The 12,587-nt window shown below is 38.6% G+C and overlaps 1 protein-coding gene across 9 annotated transcripts in view; it reads right to left on the bottom strand.

Moving 5' to 3' along the window:
• The window catches only part of ARNT (aryl hydrocarbon receptor nuclear translocator), a 62,589-nt gene that overhangs the window by 24,888 nt on the left and 25,114 nt on the right, over positions 1–12,587 (bottom strand). For 5 of the 9 annotated variants that reach the window (XR_007469908.1, XR_007469907.1, XM_049693718.1 and 2 more), the window contains exons 3-6: positions 10,742–10,786; positions 5,812–5,856; positions 3,041–3,085; positions 529–742 (exon numbers count right to left, since the gene is read on the bottom strand). Coding sequence is in view for 7 of the 9 variants with exons in the window: in XM_049693718.1 (XP_049549675.1) it covers positions 529–742; positions 3,041–3,085; positions 5,812–5,856; positions 10,742–10,786 (349 nt within the window). In the remaining 2 variants the exon portion in view is untranslated. The remainder of the gene's footprint in view (positions 1–528; positions 743–3,040; positions 3,086–5,811; positions 5,857–10,741; positions 10,787–12,587) is intronic. The other 4 variants (XM_033415600.2, XM_033415599.2, XM_049693730.1 and 1 more) reach the window with 3 other exon arrangements.

Below are 12,587 nucleotides of genomic sequence, written 5' to 3'. Positions count from 1 at the left end.
ATGGTCTGAATATTTCCTTCAGAGCGGAATTCTTGTGCTTTAAAGAATCTACAGGGATTTCCCTAGTGGCACAGTGGTTAAGAATCTGCTTGCCAATGCAGGGGACACGGGTTTGAGCCCTGGTCCAGGAAGATCCCATATGCTGCGGAGCAACTAAGCCCATGTGCCACAACTACTGAGCCTGTTCTCTAGAGTCCACAAACCACAACTACTGAGCCCGCAAGCCACAACTACTAAAGCTCGCACGCCTAGAGCCCGTGCTCCACAACAAGAGAAGCCACCACAATGAGAAGCCTGCGCACCACAACTAAGAGTAGTTCCTGCTCACCATAACTAGAAAAAGCCTGCACGCAGCAACGAAGACCCAAAGCAGTCGAAAAATAAATTAAATAAATAAATAAGAAACTACAGACTTAGCTCTGCTCTGACTCCCAATATAATGTGCTATTCAGGATTATGGTCATCTACCCCAAAAGGATCAAAACCTTCAAAAGATTCTAGACTCTCTCAGCTGTGCTTCCCAGAGACCTGATCAGTGAGGAAAGACGGCTTGTAGGTGCCATCAGTGGATGTGTTGCCAGTTCCTCGCAAGGACTTCATGTGAGAAACCGCCATGCGTAAGATGGTTAGCTTGTCTGGTTTTCGAGCCAGGGCACTACAGGTGGGTACCATGTCTGACAGTTCTGTTATGTAGGCTGTCATCTTGTTCCGTCGGCGCCGTTCAATTTCACTATGGTTTTCCCTGCATGGAGAGAGAGAGAGAGGAGAAGCCCCATCCAGGTGGTCACATCTGGCCATTTGGGAGCCGGGAGAGAGATATGAATACCAAGTGAGCTGCTGAAGAAATATGGTATTCAGATTTAGTGATGCTTAAGTCTCAGAAGTTAAAGTAAGGTTTGCCAAACTTCTCATGCAGAGCAAGTATGGAATAGAAACTAATGAGGCAGACAGGGTACAAGCAGATACCAGCAATTCTAACTCCTGGAAACTTCACTTCCTATGTAAATTACCACTCCCTCAGAACAAAATGTGTTTTAAGAAATGACAGTCTTGGGAAGCAGCCACATAGCACAGGGAGATTACCTCAGTGCTTTGTGACCATCTAGAGGGGTGGGATAGGGAGGGTGGGAGGGAGGGAGACACAAGACGGAAGAGATATGGGGATATATGTATATGTACAGCTGATTCACTTTGTTATAAAGCAGAAACTAACACACCATTGTAAAGCAATTATACTCCAATAAAGATGTTAGGAAAAAAAAAGAAATGACAGTCTTAAAAAATGCTGAAAGCAGCTTGGCTGATTTCATGTCTACCAATTCAACTTTTTAAAGGCTGAAAACATAAAATGACCAATTTTTTCCAACACAAGTATGTTGCTCAACAGCTGATACAAGAATTGACAGTATAGATTCCCTTGGTCTATAAAATGCTGTTTGTTCTAAGCATCTCTCTTATTCTCAACACTAGACGGCAGAATTGGAAGTTTTACTTGTCCCACTAATGCACAAAGCCCTACCTTCTCTGGGTTTGGTGCCAGTACACTGAGCTCATGAGATTTGTAAGATATCATCTGCTAGAAGTCCCTTATGGGTGCCCAATTTGGGACAAAGCGAACTGGAGAATAGGAGTGAAGTGGACAGGAAGATGTTTAAAGGCCTGAAAACATACAATCTGGATCTCACCAGGGTAAGTGGAACATATCTCCAATACTGACTTCCTCAAAATCAAACAGAGTATCATTGTTAAAAATAATAATCCAGTAGTTTTCAAACTGGATTTCTGAAAAGCCTAATAGTTCCTCAGTGTCTTCTGTGGGACTGCTTCAAGGAAAGACCCAAACAACATGCTACATTTCTGTTTTTACTTGAGCAGCTTTGCTTTTGTCTTTTTTATTGACTTCTATTACCACTTAAGGATTCTATTGGAACAAAAGTTCTCTGCCAAAACAAAAAGAACACAACAAATCTAACATAAATCTCTTTTTTATGATAAGAGCAAACTAAGGTCAAGCAGTTAACTGACTCTTCTAAGGGCTGCCCTCATTCCCAATGAAGGCAATGTTCTTCCCACCATACCACACCAATCAGTTTTATGAAAGTGAAAGAGTTCGTAGGAGACATAAGTTGAAATGGCAGCAAAACGAGCTTGCGGCCCAGCTGAAAGAGGAAATGGTAGGTAAGAGGGGGGAAGTAATAAAAACTGGTACTGGTATTAGTGATCTACCTCCTACTGAGTATCCCAAATCACAGAGACCAAAAAACAGGAAAATTTGGGCACAACATTTCTTCCACAGTATTTCTACATTATCGACAACAGTCTCCAAAGAGAACTCCATAGAGTCTCCTTTACTGAAAAGGTCTCACAACATAGATTGACATTTAGTTACTTTGCCTGAGAAACATAAAATTCAATACTCAAACATAAAGCACCCATTTTCCTAGTATCTGACAGATTTCTGACACTGAAATCCATAAGGCTGATCTTTTAAACAGCCACATCTAGGCTGCTAAGCTTTTCTGGGAAACACAAAAGATTCAATCACCAAAGCAACACCAGTACTGCTGTGACAAAGTAATCTAGACTGTGAGTCTACACAGGAAAACAAGGGTGAGCCTTCTAGAGAGGTGTGGAGTAAATACTGAGGCCTAAAGACTGGGAACTAATTGCAAACACAGATATATTTACTGGTTTTCTGATAAAGGAGTATTTCCCTGCTAAAGCACCAACTGGCACAGCTGCACTGTTTCTGAAAGCTTTTTATTCTGTGAAACTTAGTGCTAAGATAAAGATAAAAAGAGAAATCTATAAAAACTAATAGCAATTTCTTAAATTCCTAAGTAAAGTTCCTTCAACCACCCACTTTCTGATGGGGGAAGCCAAAGTTCCTGTTACACACAAACTTCTAAAAATCTTGTCCTCTCTTGCCACAGACAAGGAAAAACACGAAGAGAAAGGGGAAGAAAAGAGCAGAATAAGAAAAAGGATAGAAAAAGCAGCATGATCTGCTTCATCATGCCAAAAGACACTGTTCTCCTACCTGGCGAGTCTCTCCTTATCCGCAGAGCTCTGCTCATCATCCGACCTAGAAACAGAATTAACGAACTAAGCTAAAAGTAAAATAAAAAGAAAGAAGGAAGGAAGGAAAGAAGGGAGGGAGGGAGGAAGGGAAGAAGGGAAGAAAGAGGAAGGAAGAAAGGAAGGGAGGGAGGAAGGGAAGGAGAGAGGGAAGGGACAGAGAAAAAAGGGAAGGGAAGGAAAGAAAAGAAATAGAACAAAACAGATGCAGAGAAGAGAGGGGAAAATGGAAATATGGACAAGAACCTTGCCTGTAACTCTAAAAAGCCATCTGTTAGGATTAAGAAAAAGTAACTTACAGGACAAAGGTCAACATAAAAGCAAGGCTAATATTCATTATAAATTAACATAATCTGAGCACAGTAAGCCAATCATTCTCTGTAGAAACCAAGGATATACAGTTTGAACAAGAAACAAACAAGGGAATACCATTCTCGCACAATGCTCCCAATCTGAAAAGAAAATGATATCCACATATGCTATTCTATAATGAAAAAAAATCAAAGAGTAAATCATGATAAGAATGTCAAACAAGTGATCACAATCTTTCTATAACACACATATAGCACACATGCACTCACAGACAAAATAACCAAACAGCTTCACTGGAGAAATTACATAAATAAAACTAAGAGCTAAGTTTCTGATATATTCCCTATCAATGATTTGATCCTAAAGTAGTAAATTTCGATTCAGTCACTTTCCCATTTCTCTGCAATAAAGCCATAACATTGCTAGATCCTAGTACCAACTCCCCCTTCCTGGAGGGGGCTACAAAGATTATCACTAAATTTCTCTGGATAACTAAAATACTATAAGGGTTGGTGACAGCTGAAGAAACAAGGTGTTGGTAGGCCAGTTTATCAGTAATCAATTCCATCTTAAATATATATATATATATATATATATATAAATATAAAGAGATTAACAATAAATAGAGTAACAAAAAAAGTCTAAGTATGACATAACAGGCTGAAAGACTAGCTATTAAAAATGACAAGTGTAATGACTTTACCAATATACGGGAAAGTTTCTAAAAAATGGCCAGCAGGAAAAAAAAAGAGACAAAAAATAACACAGTAATGATAAGAACCATGTGAAAACTTATGCATACTTACCAGAAGAGAAAGAAAACAGTGATATTAAGTGAAGTTTCATGTACATTGGGTTGTTATAATTCCTTAACAAACTACAAATCATTTTTTCAAAAAGTTGGGAAAATTCATTTAAGCTTCTGAAGACCCTCTAACTGAATTCCGAAGGAGGATATGTGAGGTGAACTAGCTTAACAAATCATATCTTAAAGAAATGAGTTCTGGGAATTCCCTGGAAGTCCAGTGGTTAGGACTCCACACTTTCACTGCTGAGGGCACAGGTTCAACCCCTGGTCAGCGAACTAAGATACCACAAGCCACACAGTGTAGCCAAAAAGAAAAAAGAAAAAGAAAAAGAAATGAGTTCTTTTGTTTGAAAGTTAAATATCTAAAATTCCTATTACTACTCCTACCCCTACAGATCCATAATGCCTTACCCACTCTAATATTTCCGAGTGAAATACATGAATGTATAAATATTCACATTAAGCAAGACAAATGAAGTCTAAAACAGTTCAGGTCATGTTTTCATAGCTTTTAGGAATTTCAGTCAAGAGACTATGAACCTGTACCACCACCACTACTATTTGATGGCTTCACTTTCTAATGCAGCTTTTGAAAAACTACTCCCCAAATCCCTATTATTAACTTCTCATTTTAGAGATGGTCCACATCCTAAAATGTTTACAAGTATCTACTTCGATAAACAAATTCTTCAAAAACCTCTTAAATTCACTCCTTTCCTACTGTCATTGCCACCATTCTAGCCCAGGCCCTCATGATTTTATCACTGTCTTATTATTTCAATAGCCTCATATCTACCTCCCTGACTATAGTGCTTCTGTTTAATCAGTCCTATACACTGCTACTAGAGAAAAATCCCATATGCATTTTATATATTAGCATCTCATTCAAAGCTTATGATGTCATCTCACTGCTTCAGAGTAGTTTTAAACTACTCTGACTGATATTTCTTAGCCCTCTACATCAATTGTTCTCAATGTATGGGCCCCAGACCAGCAGTATCAGCAATGAATAAATAGTAAATGCTTATTAGTTAAGCACTGGATTTGGGATTATTCACTTTTCTGAGGTGGCTGCAAACTCGATATTTAAAAAACAAATAACTTACTACTTAATAATATAGAATAAACTTTCTAAAAATAAACCAATATTTGACTTGAGAAGGATCTGTTTAATAAAGCAAATTATTTTTCATCCTCTTGACAGATAAACATATTGTTTTCAATAAAAACTCCAGTCTTCACATAAATCATTTCTTTGCTGTTATTTTTAAAAGAATAAAACCATTATCTATACAGATTTTGTAGATCCACTTAATAATAAATGCAACAAAGAAATTCATATTGTTTGTGTTCCTGTGGACACCCAGCAAGCACACTGTATAGCTATCTAACACATACATAAAAACACTGGGTAAAATATACCATTAGTTTGAAGCCGTAAGTCTGAAGCCCTGTTACCCGAACGTAAACAAGTATAATACTAAATTTCAACAGCTCTCAGAAGAAGAAACAGACTGGATAGAGAAATTAACTCTCGCTGAGATAAAATGAAAACTCAGTATTTTTGAATTGCCTGGTCCCACGACAAGGACCAAGATGCTCTACTACATTACCTGGCAAACCGCTCCTTATCATTAGACATCTGATCGTCATCACACCTGAAGGAGAAAAAAAGGGGCTTAGTCCAAGGCATTACACTTGTTATATCTATTTCACTCTGAAAGGAAAACTAGAAAGGGGTAAAAAATATTCAACAAAAAAAAGCCAATGAAAAGGCATCACAAAACAACAGAGATAATAACAGCATCCCACAGAACTTAAAAACCCATGACTATTATTTGTCAGGGTTCTAATGTGTCCTTTACTCTTACTTATCAGACACTCCAAAAACAGATGATGATCTCATGAGGGCACAGCTGACTACCCTGTCTACACCACTGAGGTTAGGGATTGTTTTGTTTTTGTTTTTCATTAATTATGGCAAAAAACGTGTAACACAAAATTTACCATCTTAACCATTTTTAAGTGTACAATTCAGTAGTGCTAACTACAATATGTTCACACTGTTGTACAAAATATCTCTAGAACTTTTTCACCTTGAAAAACTGAAATTCTATAGCTACTGAACACCATCCTCCCACTCTCCCTGCCCCCATCCCACGCCCAGCTCCTGGCAACCACCATTCTACTTTCTGTCTCTCTGATTTCGGCTACTTTATTTAGATCCTCATATAAGTGAAATCGTACAGTATTTATCTTTTTGTGACTGGCTCATTTCATTTAGTATAATGTCCTCAAGGTTCATCCACGTTGTAGTATGTGATAGAACTTCCTTCTTTTTTAAGGCTGAATAATATTCCACTAGCTGTATATACCACACTTCTTTATTCATTTGTCAATGGATATTTGGGGTGCTTCCACCTCTCAGCTACTATGAAAAATTGGGCAGTGAACATGAGTGTGCAAATATCTCTCCAAGATCCTGCTTTCAATTCTTTTGGATATATCACCAGAAGTGGCACTGCTGGATCATATGATAATTCTGTTTTTAATGTTCCTCCAAAGTGGCCGCACCATTTTACATTCCCAACCACAGTACACAAGAGTTCCAATTCCCCCATATCCTCACCAACACTTGTTATTTTCCGGGTTTTTTGATGGTGGCCAGCCTAATGGCCTACTCATTGTGGTTTTGATTTACATTTCTCTGATTAGTGATCATGAGCATCTTTCCATATGCTTTTTGGCCATTTGTGTATCTTCTTTGGAGAAATGTCTATTGAAAGTCCTTTGCCCATTTTTTAATCAGGTTTTTTTTTGTTATTGAGTTGCAGGAGTTCTTCAAGTATCATGGAAATTATCTTTTTTTTTTTTTTTTGTGGTACTCGGGCCTCTCACTGTTGTGGCCTCTCCTGTTGCGGAGCACAGGCTCTGGACGCGCAGGCTCAGCGGCCATGGCTCACGGGCCCAGCTGCTCCACAGCACGTGGCATCTTCCCGGACCGGGGCACGAACCCGTGTCCCCTGCATCGGCAGGCGGACTCTCAACCACTGCGCCACCAGGGAAGCCCGCTACAAACTTTTAATGAAAACAGTGATCTAAGCTGAAAAAAGAGACCTATAATTTACATATTAATTTTGTTTGTTTTAATTTACTTTTGGCTGAGTTGGGTCTTCGTTGCTGTGCACAGGCTTTCTCTAGTTGTGGCAAGCAGGGGCTACTTTTCGTTGCCGTGTGTGGGCTTCTCACTGTGGTGGCTTCTCTTGTCGCGGAGCACGGACTCTAAGCACACAGGCTTCAGTAGTTGTGGCACATGGGCTCAGTAGCTGCAGTGCACAGGCTTAGTTGCTCCACAGCACGTGGGATTTTCCCGGACCAGGGCTCGAACCCATGTCCCCTGCACTGGCAGGCGGATTCTTAACCACTGCACTACCAGGGAAGTCCTTTCATATTAATTTTGAATCTCAAGAATGAATCTTGCAGATATTTGCTACTCAAAGTGTGGTCAGTGGACCAGAAGCAGCAGCATCACTTAGGAATCTATTAGAATGCAGAATCTTGGGTACTACCACAGACCTAATGAATTATAATCTCTATCTTATCAAGAACCCCTGGTGGATTTGTATATGCATTTGTTTGAATTTGAGAAGCATTCTAGATACTAGCAACTCTAATATTGTACCTAGAATTTCAAAGCCTTTATATTCTTAAAAATTATTTTATGGTCTCTCTCTCTCTCTTTTTCTCTCTTACTCCTCTTCCTCTTCCTCTGTTGTGTGAGGACACAACAAGAAAGCAACCATCTGCAAGCCAAGAAGAGAGCTCTCACCAGAGCCCAACCACGCTGGCACCTTGACCACAGACTTCCAGCCTCTAGAACTGTAAGAAAATAAATTTCTTCTGTTTACAAAAAAAATTATTTTATAGATGTTGTCTGGAGAATATAACAAAATGACACTTGGGACTTCACTGGTTGCACAGTGGTTATGAATCCGTCTGCCAACGCAGGGGACACAGGTTCGAGCCCTGGTCCCGGAAGATCTCACATGTCACAGAGCAACTAAGCCTGTGCGCCACAACTACCGAGCCTGCACTCTAGAGCCCACGAGCCACAGCTATCAGTAGCTAGTTAGTTAGTAGAGCCCGTGTGCCACAACTACTGAAGCCCGCATGCCTATAGCGTTATATATAGCCTATATCTCTCTGCTGTCTGTGCTCTGCAACAAGAGAAGCCGCTGCAATGAGAAGCATGCGCACCACAATGAAGAGTAGCCCCCGCTCGCCGCAACTAGAGAAAGCCCACGCACAGCAATGAAGACCCAATGCAGCCAAAAGTAAATAAATTTAAAAAATGAATTTTTAAAAAAAATGACACTTGAACAAAGTGATGAAAAGAGGTAATAAATTACAGCTTTCATCCACCAAGGAGATTTAATATTGATTTACAGATACAACGCAAATAAGACTTTCACTCATTGACCAAAGTGGAGAATTCCAATTAAAAAAAAAAAAAAGTACTGGGAATTCCCTGGCGGTCCAGTGGTTAGGACTCCATGCTTCCACTGCAGGAGACATGGGTTCGATCCCTGGTTGGGGAACTAAGATCCCACAAGCCGCGAGGCCAAAAAAAAAAGTACCGATGGTCAAATAAAAAAAATTGGTGATGCCTCACTTGGGCATAATGACCTACTTGGTAAGATGAATTATGAAAACCTTTTTTTATGGTTGGGGAAAAGACAAATAAACCTTTTTAAATTTGCATATAGTCTGTGACTACCAGATTTTGTGGAAATGGAAGCAATGACTCAGGGATAGAGCTAACTGATAGGTATAAATAAGACTAGTGGTTACCCCTATCTCATTCATATGCACAACACAGTTCCACTAACAGTATTTATCATTATAATTAGGGATTCCTAATTGGAGGAATTCCCAATGGAACTGTATGAAAAAAGTCTATTCTTGAACAGAAATTGAAATCTCTACCCCTCTTCACATTTGTTGACACTCATTAAGTCTAAAGAGCTCTCCTGGAGAATTGCTTTCTCCAATATTTTGCAACTATCTCTTTATGGTGGCCAAGCCATGGTTGTTGTTTTCAAGAATATATGGCAGTGTTCCGCAACTAGGCAGTAGCTAGAAACACAAGCTTTCACTTTAAACACTGCAAAAACAACAACGATATTAAAAAAAATACACAGATATATGTAACTGACTAAGCATTACAAAACTAAACAATGGCAAGCAATTTACAATATGGGCATCCTCTGTGTAAAAACAAAAACTGAGGAGACAGTGTGTGTATGTGCACACATATATGTGCATTTAAATACACTTACATATGCACTGAATATTTCTGGAAGGATACTTAATAAACTGGAAACTATAATTGTCTAAGGGGAAGGATTCTGAAGGTCTGAAGTGAGGGAAGATGTACTTTCATTACATATAACTCTGCACTGTTTAAAAATTTTGCAATATAATGTTTATATTTCTTTTAAGAACTTAGTTAATAAAACAAGCAAATAATGAAGCCTGGGCACTCACATGATAAAATAAATTGTTTAAAAAATAGGGCTCCTTTATTTATTTCTCAAATATTTGTTATTCTGCAATGTAGACACTACCTAGGTAATATTTTCAAATTTGAAAAGAAAAAAGGCAGGTTGCACTCAAGGTTATCTTCCATTCTTTGACTCTTATTGCTTTCCTTACTTAAAAACAAAGCCAAGTGACTGGTCTTAAGCAACAATAAAAATTTCCCTTTTCTGAAAAAACTCCTTCATCAATATACTGAAAAGTCCATTTTCAGTTCTCCAGAAGATTCACTACTCAAAGATACAAATTCCAATTCCTGCTCTGTCGGAGAAGTCAGTGAGTATTAGAGGGCATGAAAGATTAGTACATTAATGACCCCCAAACTAATTACACCTTGCAGTATTCACTACCTGGTATAGCACCATCCTGTACTGAATCAGGACTCAGACATATGACTTGCCTTAGCCAATGGGACAACAGCAAACGTCAATCCAAAGCAATAGCTTGATAAGCATTCAGACTGGGACCTGCCCTTTGGATTGCAGCCATCACCATGTAAAGACACTCAGTCTGCCCTCCTTAAGGATAAAAGACCACAAAGAAAGAGATACCCAGCCTTATCAGCTGAGTCCAGTTCCCAGCTGACAAGGCAGCTGAATGCAGTCTTATGAGTGAGTCTAGGCAAGATCAGCAGAATAACCGTCTAACCAATCCACAGAATTGTGAGAAATAATAAATCATTTTTCTTTTTAAGCCACACAACAATAGATAACTGACACAGAGGGTCTTGTAAATTCTCTGCTCTCCCCTCATTGAGCTCTTTTCTCTGGAGCTATTACCAGAATGCTTGAAAATTTTATGGGGTATAATGTAATAGGTAACTTTAGTTTTAGGGTGAAGCACTCTCCTTAGGCCTAAAGACAAAAATATTATGAGTCAGAAATATAAAGATAATGAAATAATTTTTAATATCAGAAATCTAGAGAAAGTTTTTTAAGATCTTACCTCAAAAATTTACTGTTCCCTTCTCCATCATCATCAAAATCCAATCTGGGGAAAGTCAACAAAAAATATTATAAGCCTATTGAAAATGCAGAACATTAAAAAAATTAAAATTCTAAATCTACAAGCTATCTGAACACCCACTCAGATGGAAGAAGGAAAAGAGGAAGTGGAAGAAGTAAAGGTATATTACCTCTTCCTGTTGTACCAAACTGGGCAAAGAAATTAGCCAATCAAAAGGGAATACCGGGGCTTCCCTGGTGGCGCAGTGAGAGTCCGCCTGCCGATGCAGGGGACACGGGTTTGTGCCCCGGTCCGGGAAGACCCCACACGCCGCGGAGCGGCTAGGCCTGTGACCCTATGCTCCGCAACGAGAGAGGCCACGACAGTGAGAGGCCAGCGTACCGCAAAAAGAAAAAAAAAAAAAGGAATACCTATTGCTACCTTTCATTTTCCTAGGGTAGCAATCCACCTTTGCCAAAGTTTTATATCACAGTACAACCTCTACAAAAGGAGCAGGATCAACTCAAAAAGACAAGAAAAAATTAATATGAATAATTCAGGACTGTTTTTCATTTCTATAGTCTGCCTTAGGCTATGTTAAGCTCTCTGAAACATCTCTCAAAACAGTGATGTTCCATAGGGAGTGATTTTAAGACCTCTGGAGGTTGGCTGGTTGGTTGGTTGGTTGCTTTTTGGCTGCGCTGCACAGCTTGTGGGATCTTAGTTCCCAAGGGACTGAACCCAGGACTGAACCCGTGTCCTCAGCAGTGAAAGCGCGGAGTTCTAACCACTGAACCAACAGGGAATTCCCCGAAGGTTGTTAAATGATGTTTCTCTCCTTCATTCACCTAATGAACAAGTAATATATGCTACATTCCGGATACTGTGCTAGATGAGGTGAAAACAAAAGACTTGCCCTCAAGGGATTCTTTGCCTAGACAAATAAAATGTACAAGTGAGAATGAGAAAGCTTCATATGGAGAGCACAATCAATAAGCTTTAAATGTTTAGTAAAAGCAGAGGTGACTTTCATTTCAAGGGATTAGGCAAGATTATAGGTAACAAGATAGGCCAATCTCCTATTAATCTCTATACTCCATTAAACTAAAACATTACTCATGTTACCACCTTAACCCAATGATCTTGGCATCTCTACTACTGTGATAACCTGATATTATGGGCCTCTAAATGGGTTATATATGAAGTACATAGCATCAACCCTGGAGTGTCCATTCTTCTTCCTCTCTGTAGCCCCAGATCACCTGTCAAAGTCTACCTATTTACCCAATAACTCCACTTCTAAGAATCTATCCTAAAGAAAAACTCAGAGAAAAAAATTTATACACAAAGATATTCATTAAGCATTATATATAACAGCAAATCTTCAAAACAGTTTAAATGTCCCAAAATAGCAATTAAGTACATCCTCTCTATGTAAGTATTTTAAATTATGTTTCTATAGCATATGTGACAATATGGAAAAAAGGTTATTGTATACAATTAGGTGAAAAGACCAGGCTATATAAACCTACATAATTATATGATTATAACTATTTAAAGAAATCTACATATAGAATAAAGAATGAAGTAATTACACTAAAAAAAACTGATGGGAGATGACTTTGGGTAGTAGGACTATTGCTCTTTAGTCTTTTCTATATTTTCCAATCTTTCTTTTAAAAAATGTATATTTATTTTAATATATTTTCCTGATTATCAATAAAACACACTTACTTCAGAAAATCTAGAAATAACTAAAAACAAAAGAAAAAATAAATCACCCATAATCCCATCACCCATACATCTGATGAGTATCCTTTCAGTTTTTTTGCTATGCACACATGTT

Source organism: Orcinus orca, chromosome 1, assembly GCF_937001465.1.
Source record: "Orcinus orca chromosome 1, mOrcOrc1.1, whole genome shotgun sequence".
Lineage (NCBI taxonomy): Eukaryota > Metazoa > Chordata > Mammalia > Artiodactyla > Delphinidae > Orcinus > Orcinus orca.
This window is presented reverse-complemented; position numbering and strand designations above follow the sequence as displayed.